At 46.8% G+C, this 12,335-nt stretch overlaps 2 protein-coding genes across 2 annotated transcripts in view; one reads left to right on the top strand and one right to left on the bottom strand.

Moving 5' to 3' along the window:
• The first annotated feature begins 1,156 nt into the window (after window positions 1-1,156).
• On the top strand, window positions 1,157-6,776 carry LOC122548097 (E3 SUMO-protein ligase PIAS1-like). The gene is made up of 5 exons (XM_043686656.1): window positions 1,157-1,315; window positions 2,768-2,939; window positions 3,330-3,469; window positions 3,563-3,600; window positions 5,171-6,776. The coding sequence occupies exons 1-5, from the start codon at window positions 1,189-1,191 to the stop codon at window positions 5,450-5,452; spliced, it is 759 nt and encodes a 252-aa protein (XP_043542591.1). The 5' UTR covers window positions 1,157-1,188; the 3' UTR covers window positions 5,453-6,776.
• A 1,203-nt stretch (window positions 6,777-7,979) lies between these two features.
• The window catches only part of polr3c (polymerase (RNA) III (DNA directed) polypeptide C), a 19,904-nt gene continuing 15,548 nt past the window's right edge, over window positions 7,980-12,335 (bottom strand). The window contains exons 8-11 of the mRNA XM_043686655.1: window positions 11,787-11,888; window positions 11,221-11,270; window positions 8,994-9,143; window positions 7,980-8,272 (exon numbers count right to left, since the gene is read on the bottom strand). Coding sequence (XP_043542590.1) covers window positions 8,173-8,272; window positions 8,994-9,143; window positions 11,221-11,270; window positions 11,787-11,888 — 402 coding nt within the window. The 3' untranslated portion in view covers window positions 7,980-8,172. The remainder of the gene's footprint in view (window positions 8,273-8,993; window positions 9,144-11,220; window positions 11,271-11,786; window positions 11,889-12,335) is intronic.

The following is a 12,335-nucleotide window of genomic DNA, read 5'->3' as shown; positions in this document are numbered from 1 at the left end:
AGCTGTGTGTGTGTGTGGGAGACGGGAGAGCTGTGTGTGTGTGTGGGAGACGGGAGAGCTGTGTGTGTGTGTGGGAGACGGGAGAGCTGTGTGTGTGTGTGGGAGACGGGAGAGCTGTGTGTGTGTGTGGGAGACGGGAGAGCTGTGTGTGTGTGTGGGAGACGGGAGAGCTGTGTGTGTGTGTGGGAGACGGGAGAGCTGTGTGTGTGTGTGGGAGACGGGAGAGCTGTGTGTGTGTGTGGGAGACGGGAGAGCTGTGTGTGTGTGTGGGAGACGGGAGAGCTGTGTGTGTGTGTGGGAGACGGGAGAGCTGTGTGTGTGTGTGGGAGACGGGAGAGCTGTGTGTGTGTGTGGGAGACGGGAGAGCTGTGTGTGTGTGTGGGAGACGGGAGAGCTGTGTGTGTGTGTGGGAGACGGGAGAGCTGTGTGTGTGTGTGTGTGTGGGAGACGGGAGAGCTGTGTGTGTGTGTGTGTGTGGGAGACGGGAGAGCTGTGTGTGTGTGTGTGTGTGGGAGACGGGAGAGCTGTGTGTGTGTGTGTGTGTGGGAGACGGGAGAGCTGTGTGTGTGTGTGTGTGTGGGAGACGGGAGAGCTGTGTGTGTGTGTGTGTGTGGGAGACGGGAGAGCTGTGTGTGTGTGTGTGTGTGGGAGACGGGAGAGCTGTGTGTGTGTGTGTGTGTGGGAGACGGGAGAGCTGTGTGTGTGTGTGTGTGTGGGAGACGGGAGAGCTGTGTGTGTGTGTGTGTGTGGGAGACGGGAGAGCTGTGTGTGTGTGTGTGTGTGGGAGACGGGAGAGCTGTGTGTGTGTGTGTGTGTGGGAGACGGGAGAGCTGTGTGTGTGTGTGTGTGTGGGAGACGGGAGAGCTGTGTGTGTGTGTGTGTGTGGGAGACGGGAGAGCTGTGTGTGTGTGTGTGTGTGGGAGACGGGAGAGTTGTGTGTGTGTGTGTGAGGGGGGGGGTGGAGAGACATGTAAGGGTTAGCTGTGTTTATGTGAGAGGGTGATATAGATTGAATACATGTGTTTATAGGGTGTGGGGGGTGGAACGCAGGTGCAAGATGCTTGTATTTATTGTGTGGAAAAGATGGATACAGACGTCCTTCTCAACTCCACTACCAAAATCCCCGAGTCTCATTCTAAAAAAAAACACATTAAGCTCTATCACTCTGTTTCCATCTTCAGGCTCTTTATGGAAATCCTCAATTCCTGCACTCACTGTGATGAGATCCTCTTCAAGGAGGATGGATCCTGGAGCCCAATGCAACCAAAGAGAGTAAAGCAAGAGCCCTACTGGTCATCCTACAGCAGTATTGATGGTAATGTGAAGCTGCAAGTCACAGGCTTGGCCCTGTCTTTGAGTCAGACTGAAGCCTCCTGAATGTTGTCTTCACTCATGTTGTGTTGTCATTCAGGATGTGTATGTTTCAGTGAGGTTGGGGATTTGAATCACTCCTCTCCAGAGAGCAGTTTTAGCAGGAGGAAGGCACATTGGGGGCACTCTGACTATACAGACAGTAAGGGGGATACTGTATTGACATCAGGATGTACAGGCGGTGAGGGTAATGCCGTACTGAAATTGGCCGTACAGGCGGTGAGGGTGATCTGGCGCTGTAGTCGGGTTGTACAGGCGGTGAGGGTGATCCGGTACTGAAACTGGGCCGTACAGGCGGTGAGGGTGATCCGGTAATGAAATCGGGCTGTACAGGCGGTGAGGGTGATCCGGTGGTGCACTCGGGCCGTACAGGCGGTGAGGGTGATCCGGTACTAAAACCGGGCTGTACAGGCAGTGAGGGTGATCCGGTACTAAAACCGGGCCGTACAGGCGGTGAGGGTGATCCGGTAATGAAATCAGGCTGTACAGGCGGTGAGGGTGATCCAACGCTGTAGTCTGCTTGTAAAGGCAGTGAGGGTGATCCGGTACTAAAACCGGGCCGTACAGGTGGTGAGGGTGATCCGGTACTAAAACCGGGCCGTACAGGGGGTGAGGGTGATCCGGTACTAAAACCGGGCCGTACAGGGGGTGAGGGTGATCCGGTTCTGAAATCAGGCTGTACAGGCGATGAGAGTGATCCGGTACTAAAACCGGGCCGTACAGGCGGTGAGGGTGATCCGGTAATGAAACCGGGCCGTACAGGTGGTGAGGGTGGTCCGGTACTAAAACCGGGCCGTACAGGCGGTGAGGGTGATCCGGTGGTGCAGTCGGGCCGTACAGGCGGTGAGGGTGATCCGGTACTGAAACCGGGCCGTACAGGCGGTGAGGGTGATCCGGTAATGAAATCGGGCTGTACAGGCGGTGTGGGTGATCTGGTAATGAAATCGGGCTGTACAGGCGGTGAGGGTGATCCTGCGCTGTGGTCGGGCCGTACAGGCGGTGAGGGTGATCCGGCGCTGTGGTCGGGTTGTACAGGCGGTGAGGGTGATCCGGTAATGAAATCGGGCTGTACAGGTGGTGAGGGTGATCCGGCGCTGTAGTCGGGTTGTACAGGCGGTGAGGATGATCCCGTGGTGCAGTCAGGCCGTACAGGTGGTGAGGGTGATCTGGTACTAAAATTGGGCTGTACAGGCGGTGAGGGTGATCCGGTAATGAAATCGAGCTGTACAGGCGGTGAGGGTGATCCGGTGGTGCACTCGGGCCGTACAGGCGGTGAGGGTGATCCGGTACTAAAACCGGCTGTACAGGTGATCCGGTACTGAAACCGGGCCGTACAGGCGGTGAGGGTGATCCGGTACTGAAGGTTCTGCTGACAGTGATGTTTTCATGATTTCAGCCAGCACCGTTTATAAGGAGCCATCATCACGAGGGAAGTACTGCTCCCAAAGCAGCCAGAATGCGGAGGTGATTGACCTGACATTAGACAGTTCATCAGATGAGGATGAAGCTCCAATGAAAAGACATTGTCATGTTGTGACCCCGACAAACTTGCCCTCAGTCAACAAGCAGTAAGTTATTTATGTTCCAGAATCTCCCACAGTCTCTTTATTTTTTAACCTGTGATGCCTGCACTCTACTCCCTCTCTACATTGTACGCAGGTCCCCCGACGCTCTGTTCCCTCCCTCTCTGCAGCGTACCCCTGTCTTCCACACGCTGTCTCCCCCCTCTCTACACAGAACCACTGTCCCACCCCCACACAGATCTCCCTCTACACCGTACCCCGGTCGTCCACACATTGTCACCCACTCCCTCTCTACACCGTACCCCCGTCTTCCACAAGCTGTCTTCCCCCCTCTCTACACAGTACCCCTGTCTTCCACACACAGTTCCTTTCCTCTACACAGTGCCTGAGCTGTAGTTGTCTGTACGAAACTTTTCTCCTTTTTAATGTTGTCAGGTTGCTGAACCTTCACCAGCTCTCACCAATGCTGCAGAGTCCTGCGACAAATGTGGTTACGTCCGAATACCTCCCATCTCTCTCTATTCCAGAATACCAGTTCTCCTACCAGATGCCTCCACTACCATCTGACATTCAAGGTAATTCCTTTGTGTTCCAGCTCTTCTCCACCTCCACACTGGGCCCCTCGCTTGCCCATGTCTGACTTTCTTTTTGTCTGATTTCTCTTACAGGTTTAGATTTATTTTCTTTCTTGCAAGCAGACAGTCAGGTGAGTACAACTGATCACCTTTCTGATCTGTATGCTTCTCGTGGATTGAATCTGCAATGTGCCTCAACAAGTAGGTCAGGTGCAGTTTAGAAATGCATATTAGAAGCTGCCTAATGGACGTGTATAGTGAGGCAAACAAATTGTGCACACGTTAGGACGATGAGGGCTCTCACTTTAGAGAAAGTAAGTTCGACTTTTATGTCAAATCCCTACAGTGTGGAAACAGACCGTTTGTCCCAACATGTCCATACTGATCCTCCGAAGAACAATCCACCCAGACCCGTTCACCTATTACTCTGTTTACCCCTGACCTACATATCCCTGAACGCTATGGGCAAGTTAGCATGGGCAATTCACCCGACCTGCACATCTTTGGATCGTGGGATGAAACCGGAGCACCCAGAGGAAACCCACCCGAGGCTGGAATCGAACCTGGGTCCCTGGTGCTATGAGCCACTGCGCCCTCCCTAAATGGGAATGACTTATTTATCATCCACCTGCCTTCATACAGCTCGAGTTATTGTTCATTTTCTCATAAAGTGGCTCCAAACTTTTATTCTTAGAGTCATATGTCTCAGAACAGACCCTTCAGTCCAACTTGTACATGATAACCAAGTTTCTCAAACTAAACTCGTCCCATTTGCCCGCATTTAACCCATAACCCTCTAAACCCTTCCTATTCGTGTACCTGTCCAGATGTCTTTTATCTGTTGTAACTGTACCTACACCCACCACTTCCTCTGGCATTCCACATATGAACCACCTGTAAGTCCCAGGCTATCCAGCCTCTCCTTGTAACTTAAACCATCCAGTCCCAGTAATATCCTTGTAAATCATTTCTACACCCTCTCTAATTTAATAACATTCTTCCTATAGCATGGCAACCAGAACTGTACACAGCCTCACCAGTGTCCTGTACCGCCGCAATATGCCATTCCAACTCTTCTACTCAGTGGTCTGAGCAATGAAGACAAGTGTGCAAAACACCTTCTTAACCACCCTGTCTACCTATGAAGCAACTTTCAAGGAATTATGTTCCTGAAGCCCTAGGTCTCGGTGTTTGTTAGCACTCCCCAGGGTTCCACCATTAACTGTTTAAAGTCCTGCCTTTAGTTTGTCTTAACAAATTGTAACATCTTGCATTTATCTAAATAAAACCTCACGTGCCTCTCATCAGCCCATTGGCTCAATTCATCAAGTTCCCTTAGTAGTCTTACATAACCACTTTCACTGTCTGCTCAGATCGGTGAGCGTTGGCTTAGTTCTGATGCACAGCCCAAGAGGTCTTTTAAAGTTTCCACTAGGACCAGTTACTCCAGGTCAGGAACACTGGCTTGGATGCAGTATAATGACCCCCTACACACTCCCAGGACAGGTATAGCATTGGTTTAGATGTGGAGTGGAGCACCTTCAATGCATTCTTTAAAAAGTTCAGATTCTAAAAGCTAATAAACTGAGGGAAGTGGACTCTGAGTCATTGCAGAAGGTTGGGAGCAGTCGGGTAGTTGGTTCCAGCATCTGATCATTTTCAGTGTTTCTGTTATTTACATGTTGTCCATTTTGCCTGCAGCATTACAGTTCTGTTATCAGCAGCTCCTCCGAGGACCAGACTGCCATGCGATCATCGCTCAACCACTTCTTCCAGTTCACGTCCTCGCCGCATTTTCTGGAACCTGTGGTTAGCTCGACAAGTGGAATGCATGGCTCAGCCAACAGGAGTAGCAGCATCATCTCCAGCAGTGTCCTGAGGAGCAGTCAGCATAGTCACCCTGAGACAACAACTCTAAACAGTGGCAGCACAATCAGTGCACCTGGCTCCAGCCATGGGTTAGATATTATCTCTTTAGACTAAGGAAACACCAATCAATCATGACCAGGAATGTTCTCCACTTTGAAAACTGCTGCAAAACTTGAATCTGAAGTCAGTTGGTCGGAGATTACTCCACAGATCCCAGAGAAAGTGTTTCCTCTGTATTAGTCATTAGTTTTTGACTAAATCCCTGGGTAACATAAGAGCACAGGGCACCCACTGCCTGGGCCTGAATCCTGGAGCATGCCTTCTGTTTAAAAACACAAGGCAATTAGGTGGTGGTTTGTCAGATACTTCCTCCATAGAGCTGAGGATCTGGCCTTGCCCCTTTCCACCTCTGTCCCATATAAAGAACAGCTCACAGAGATCTGGTGACATTAGCTTCAGAGTTGCACTTTGCTTGCATGCAGGCCCCTGGATCAGCTGTCTGTGATTGTATCCACAATTAAGCTGCTCCACATTTCAACCAAAGGTGTGTTTCAGTTCTCTAGTAAAGTTTTGTCATGAACCAAAGATTAATTATGTCAGATTTGAGGCCGTACCACAAGGAGTAAAGAATGAAAGGAAACTTTGGTAAGATGAGGTGAAACTTAAAGACTAGTGGATTATTGAGAGAAATTTGGATATGGGCAGCTTTGAACATTGTGAACTGCAAAAGGGAACTGAACTGAGATTTTCAGGGGTCTCTGATGGTTACTGTGATTCCCTCTCCCCAGACCCAAACAGACATGAAGGCCTGGATCCACCAGGATTTCTAAAGGGGCTGGTTGGCCTGGATTGAGGTTGGGGAGTGATGTAGGGACACAATAGGGAATTCTAAACATATTGCAAAGTGTGTCACTTTTTAAAATATAACTTCCAATATATTTTATCAATGTAAAATCTTTCCCTTTTTTAAAAGAATTATAAATGAGCATTGTGTATAGAGAAAGCAAATGATCTATTTTCTGTTGCAGCTATTTTGTAAATACATATTATGAAAAAACAAACCGATTTTAAAAAAAGCAGTTCCAAAGATTATCCTCTACGGCAGGCCAGTACTAGTGAGAGTTAGACTCCACGTGCCTGTCTAAGTGTGGATGCCTCTATTCATCCGTTTTAAGGTCATTTTCTTCCAATACTGTTCAGTGAATAACCAGTGTTCTGAGAGACTGGGGTGATGCTTAATGCCTGTTGTGGATGATAGGATCCAGAACTGAAAGCTTCACTCACCTGGACAGACAGACTGCCTTGTCCCACTTACTTAAAGGACCTGGTGAAGCTGTGGCAAAGGGACAAGGGGAGTTTGGGTATTATTGGCTGAAAGAATTCAAACGTTTTACTGTGTATCGATTCTGTTGCAATTAAAGGATGAGGAAATCGGGAATTGGTGGTGTAGTTATTTCCCAAACAATGAGCTGGACTTGCTGTTGCTGTGAAAAATGGCAGGAGACTGGGCATTAGAGAAACTGAAGGATTGATGGAGTTTCAGGCTTGAACTCCCACTTCTTATCCTCTGACTAGTTCAGTTTTGAAATCTGTAATGTTATTCAATGATGTACTGTTAAAGCTGAGTTGAGACAAACCAGAATGGGCTGGGGGCTACAGAGATGGAAAAGCAACCCACCCTCCCTGCAAAGCTGTACAGACAGAGGTTCAAATTTCAAAAATTCTAGTGGGCTGTGCTGGCAAGGGAATTGTTGATTGCCTGTCCCAAATACCTCTGAACCAAATAGCAGTTTCCTCCCCGAGAGTCCATTAGGAGCTGGAATTCAGTACCCAAGTGTTTTAGAAGCAGTTACAAATATAGGTTTCAAAACAAAATTGGATAAATGCCCGAATAGAAAATATTTTCAGGCCGACAGGGAATGTGGAGATGAAAAGATATGATAAATGGCCTTCAATTGTGATGTAATCCTTCTGTCAGAGCAAGAATGGGCCAGACTGCTGCTCAAATCAGCTCTCCCTTTCACCTTCACTGACCTCCGTTAACTAAACTCAGGCTTGAATATAATGTTCAGTAGCTCTTGTGTGACAAAGAATGTCAGGCTTTAGAACAGAGTGAAGAAATTTCTCCTGATTCTGGACAGGATGGGAAACGGCCTCCACATTCCCCCTGCTTCAATGAGATGAAGATTCATTTATGAAAATGCTACAGCTTCTACAGCAAGTGTGTGAATTTCTCAAACACTTTTCATGACTACTAGACATCTCATTTGGACTGCAAGAAAGGAGGCAATCAATGTGTGCACTGCTGCACGTATGCGATCTAGCTCTGTTAAACCCCTTGGAGATGGACACTAACTTGAGATTGGTCACATATTAACATATTTAGAAATGTATGTTGTCAATTAGCTCTCACCTCCACTTGGTGAAAGGTTCGAGGAAAGATCTCATCCGGTTACTATAGTGTGCATCAGACTTGCTTCATTACACACCTGATTAAAAGGGCAAAAACACTTAGTTCCTATCCTGGAGCAGCATTTCTCCTGACTGTGGCTTGACAGTAAACATCAATCATTTACTGACCCACTTCCTGCCTCCACAAGGTAATCTGATTGATTGGCTAGAAGCACCTCAGAGCTTCATATTAAAGACACCATGTCATTTATTAAATTAATTTGACAACATAAAACCTAAAATATTAGGATTTGCACAGGCAGCTCATAAAACTGTCCTCTCCACTGAGCAGACTGCCACATTATCAACTCACTGCAGTATAACCACATGTTCAGTGAGATACTGGTGAACCGTAGCTGGTCTCTGACAGACTGATCCTCAGATCACCGTTTGCTTGGTACCTCTTTCTCAATCCGAGTTGTGTTTATGTAGGATTCCAGGATAAAGATAGTCTCATCAACCTGATTCTCACTTGAATCCAACCTGGAAAAGAGTAGAGATAAAGTCAAGACTCCATCCCTCTGTTTCCCCAGAACTGCCTGGCAGTCCTGGTCACAGAAAAGCCAAGAGCTTTGTGACAGAAATTGTTCAGGCTGGAACTGGCTTAGAGAGATTTTCTAGACAACCTGTTCAGAGATGTTAAGACACTTAAGAGCAGGTGGGCCTTGAACTAGGGCCTAAGTTAGAGTGATGCTGGAAAAGCACAGCAGGTCAGGCAGCATCCGAGGAGCAGGAAAATAAATTTTAGGGCGAAAGCCCTTCATTAGGAATGAAGTTTTGAACTAGGGCCTCCTGACCTAGAGACAGGGACATAATCACCCCACCACAAGAGTGTTAAGGAACCAATTTCTAGAAGGCGCCTTTCTTGCTGTACAATTCATACAATCTAACACAATGCTGGCTCCTTGATGAGGTTATTGAATAGCAGCAATCCCCTACTCTTTCTCCTCCATACGTGAACCCAATTTCATTTTGTAGGATTATTATTTAATCTGCTTTCAGGCACTGCATTCCAGATCAGTTGCGTTGTCAGTTTATGGTGTATTTGGTGTGGAGATCAGCGACATCAAGGTCTTGCCTAGTTGGATTCACACTGCCGTGACAGCAGATGGGCTGTGAAGGTGCAGCAAGCTCAGGACGAGACTGGAAAGAGACCAAACAGCCTGCAGCCTTGCCCTGCCCTACTGCAGCAGTGGCCACTCACATATTGACATTGTGTTTCAGTGTCTCCAGCTGCTGTTGCTCGGGAGCTGTGATCATCTCCTCGATCTCCTGAAGTTGCTGTTCCTCAGCGCCAGTTGCCTGCATTGACGCCATGATGGCCTCTATTCTCTGTGACTTTTCCAGCAGCCGCCTGAAAGGATAACAGGGAATGCCATTAATTACAAAACAGATCAGACACAGAATCCACAGACACCAGACTGTCCATCATTTCAGTGCCAATTCATTGAGGCTGATACAAACAATTGGAGTCAAAATGATCGAGAAGTAATTACCTCTTGTGAAATTATTCAACTTTCCCATTTCAGCTTATCAGATGCTGAAACCCTCATTGTAGTCCATTATTATCCCTCCACTATTCCAGCACCATCCCTGACTGGCATCTCATCCACAGCCTTGTGGCATGAGTCTTAATTTCTAACAAGGTCTGTGCAATCACTGACTGATATTCAGCCCCAGTTAAGCAACATCTCAATTTTACAATTATTATTCTAATATTTAATTACTTCTATGACCTCACTATCTCTGTGCTCCTTCACTTCTGGCCACTTGAACTGATTTCCATCCCTCTAGCTTTACTGCCAGGGTTAGCGAGTTTTGAGAAGGTTTGTAGCTGAGGTTGAGGTTCTGGATGTAGATTTGCTCGCTGAGCTGGAGAGTTCATTTTCAGATGTTTTGTCACCCTACTAGGTAACATCTTCAGTGAGCCTCTGGATGAAGCACTATTGATGATTCCTGCTTTCTATTTATATGTTTGGGTTTCTGATGTCATTTCTTGTTCTTTTTCTCAGGGGGTGCTAAATGGTGTGTCAGTCAATGTGTCTGTTGATAGAGTTCCGGTTGGAATGCCATGCTTCTAGGAATTCTCGTGTGTCTCTCTGTTTGGCTGTTGTACCAGTTGAAGTGGTGGCTTTCCTCCTCTGTATGTAAGGATACTAGTGAGAGAGGGTCGTGTCGTTTTGTGGCTAGTTTTCTACCTGCTTGTCCAATGTAGTGTTTGTTACAGTCCTTGCATGGTATTTTGTAAATGATATTAGTTTTGCTTGTCTGTATAGCGTCTTTCAAGTTCATTAGCAGCTGTTTTAGTGTGTCGGTAGGTTTGTGGGCTACCATGATGCCAAGGAGTCTGAATAGTCTGGCATCATACTACTCAGGTCTTTCAAGTTAATTAGATGCTGTTTTAGTGTGATGCCAGACTACTCAGACCCCTTGGCATCATGGTAGCCCACAAACCCACCAAAACACTATAAAACAGCAGCTAACAAACTTGAAAGACCTTATACAGATAACAAGCAAAACTACTTTTATTTACAAAATACTGTGCAAGGACTGTAACAAATACTACATTGGACAAACAGGCAGAAAACTAGCCACCAGGATACATGAACATCAACTAACCACAAAACAACATGACCCTCCCTCACTAGTATCCTTACTAACAGATAAGGAAGGACACCACTTCGACTGGGACAACATTAGGACAAGCCAAACCGAGACATGCACGAGAATTCCTAGAAGCGTGGCATTCCAGCTGGAACTCTATCAACAGACACATTGACTTGCACACCACTTAGCACCCTCTGAGAAAAAGAACAGGAAATGACATCACCAAAGAAACCCAAACATATAAATAGAAAGCAGGAATCAACAACAGTGCTTCGTCCAGAGGCTCACTGAAGATGTTACCCAGTATGGTGACGAAACATCTGAAAATGAACCTTCCAGCTCAGCGAACAAACTTACTGCCAGGGTCCCTTAGCTCGAGAAATCCCTCCAGGAAACTCTCTAACTTGCTGCTTCAAAGTTATCTTAGGAAGTGAGACTTTGGTCACTTGACTCCAATGTCACCTTTAGTGTTAAATTGGAGTGAACACACTCCTGTGCAGCCTTTTGCAAGTTTTGCTTGTAAGTGGTTACTTATCTAGCTCCTATCACTGACAAGAGGCCACAAAACTTAAATGGAAGATTTAGAAGAGTGCTTGAGAATTGTTTGCAGAGTTGAGATATTGTGAATTTCAATCTCAGGGTTCATGGTTGGATGGAGAAATTCAAAACTTTGGATCAGAATATCTGGATGACATCTGTGGGAATTGTAGAACCATTATAGAATCCCGACAGTGCGGGAAGAGGCCATTGGGCCCATTGAGTCTGCACCAACCCTCCGAAGAGCACCCCATCCAGGCATTATTAGCTGATTGATTGTCACTCACTTGTTCTCTCGGGTTTCGTATTCTCGACGATTGATCAGATTGACAACAGTCTGAAATAAATCATAAAATATACCAAGTGACTTTCCAGGGGTCAGCTTTCTTCTCGAGTATCTCTAGCTGTGGATTTCACCACATGTACTCACACAATGACCCACAGAACTTGTGGGGCAAGGAGGAAGGTGAGATTAGACACCAGGACAAAGCTTAAATGATCACCAGCATCATTCAGAGATCACACATACAGCACAAACTGTAAATTTATATCAGCAGCTAAATTTTCCGACTTCTCCGCAAACGACACTTGCAGTAAATTTATATCAGCAGCTAACCAATAGGTTAAACAGAGTGGGGTTTTGTACATATAACAGATACCCAACACTGAGTTACAGACAGGAATCTAATCAAGGGGTTGATTGATACGTAGAATAACAGAAACCTGAAAGTAGTTACACAATGGAATTTAATCGAGATGTTCAGTGGATTTTTACCAAATAACAGATATACAGGAGTGAGTTACAGACTTGAATCTAACTAAGTACAGGTTATATATTTGTTGTTATGGTTACCTTGTAGCACCGCTGGAGAATCATACGAGCTGTAGGCAGTAAATTGACAGTGTACAGATAGAAGGTTCTGGAGGGGGCGTGATCAGGTGTTTTAGGAATTTCCTGGAATATAAAAACATGAGATTGAATCAAAGTTGGAAATTAGTCTGTTTTGCAATGAGCTATAGCAGACAAAAGCAGCCAGGAAAGGTCAGATCCTGACCTGGGATCAAGGCCAGAGAAACTGTGGGTGGAGAGACAGACGGGGATCCGGGACGTTGGGAAAAGGTGGAGAGAGACAGACAGAGGGGGTGTTGGGGAGAAGGTTAGAGAGAACACAGAGAAGGGTTGAAGGAGAGAGCGGTAGGGAGCAGAAAGGAGCAAGGATTGAGGGTAGGGAGGTGGATGACACAATGTGGGGTAGGGAAGATGATGAAGGTAGAGGTGATGGGAAAGGAGGAAGGTTTCAGGGATGGAGTATTACAGGCAGCAGTGGACTAAGAGAGGGGGCGGATGGGGTGGAAGGACTGAGAGAGGGACAGAGTGGGGTTGGAAATACAGAGGGGGTTG

The sequence above is a fragment of the Chiloscyllium plagiosum genome, unplaced genomic scaffold, assembly GCF_004010195.1.
Source record: "Chiloscyllium plagiosum isolate BGI_BamShark_2017 unplaced genomic scaffold, ASM401019v2 scaf_11688, whole genome shotgun sequence".
Classification (NCBI taxonomy): domain Eukaryota; kingdom Metazoa; phylum Chordata; class Chondrichthyes; order Orectolobiformes; family Hemiscylliidae; genus Chiloscyllium; species Chiloscyllium plagiosum.
The sequence above is the reverse complement of the archived record's forward strand: the minus strand, read 5'-3'. Positions and strand labels throughout refer to the sequence as shown.

Bases quoted from the DNA above. Each gene is read 5' to 3' on its own strand.
- LOC122548097 (XM_043686656.1), top strand. From the start codon at position 1,189: ATGGAAATCCTCAATTCCTGCACTCACTGTGATGAGATCCTCTTCAAG. The intron at 1,316-2,767 runs GTAATGTGAAGC...TCATGATTTCAG, and splicing joins ATCCTACAGCAGTATTGATG to CCAGCACCGTTTATAAGGAG. The intron at 2,940-3,329 runs GTAAGTTATTTA...TAATGTTGTCAG, and splicing joins TTGCCCTCAGTCAACAAGCA to GTTGCTGAACCTTCACCAGC.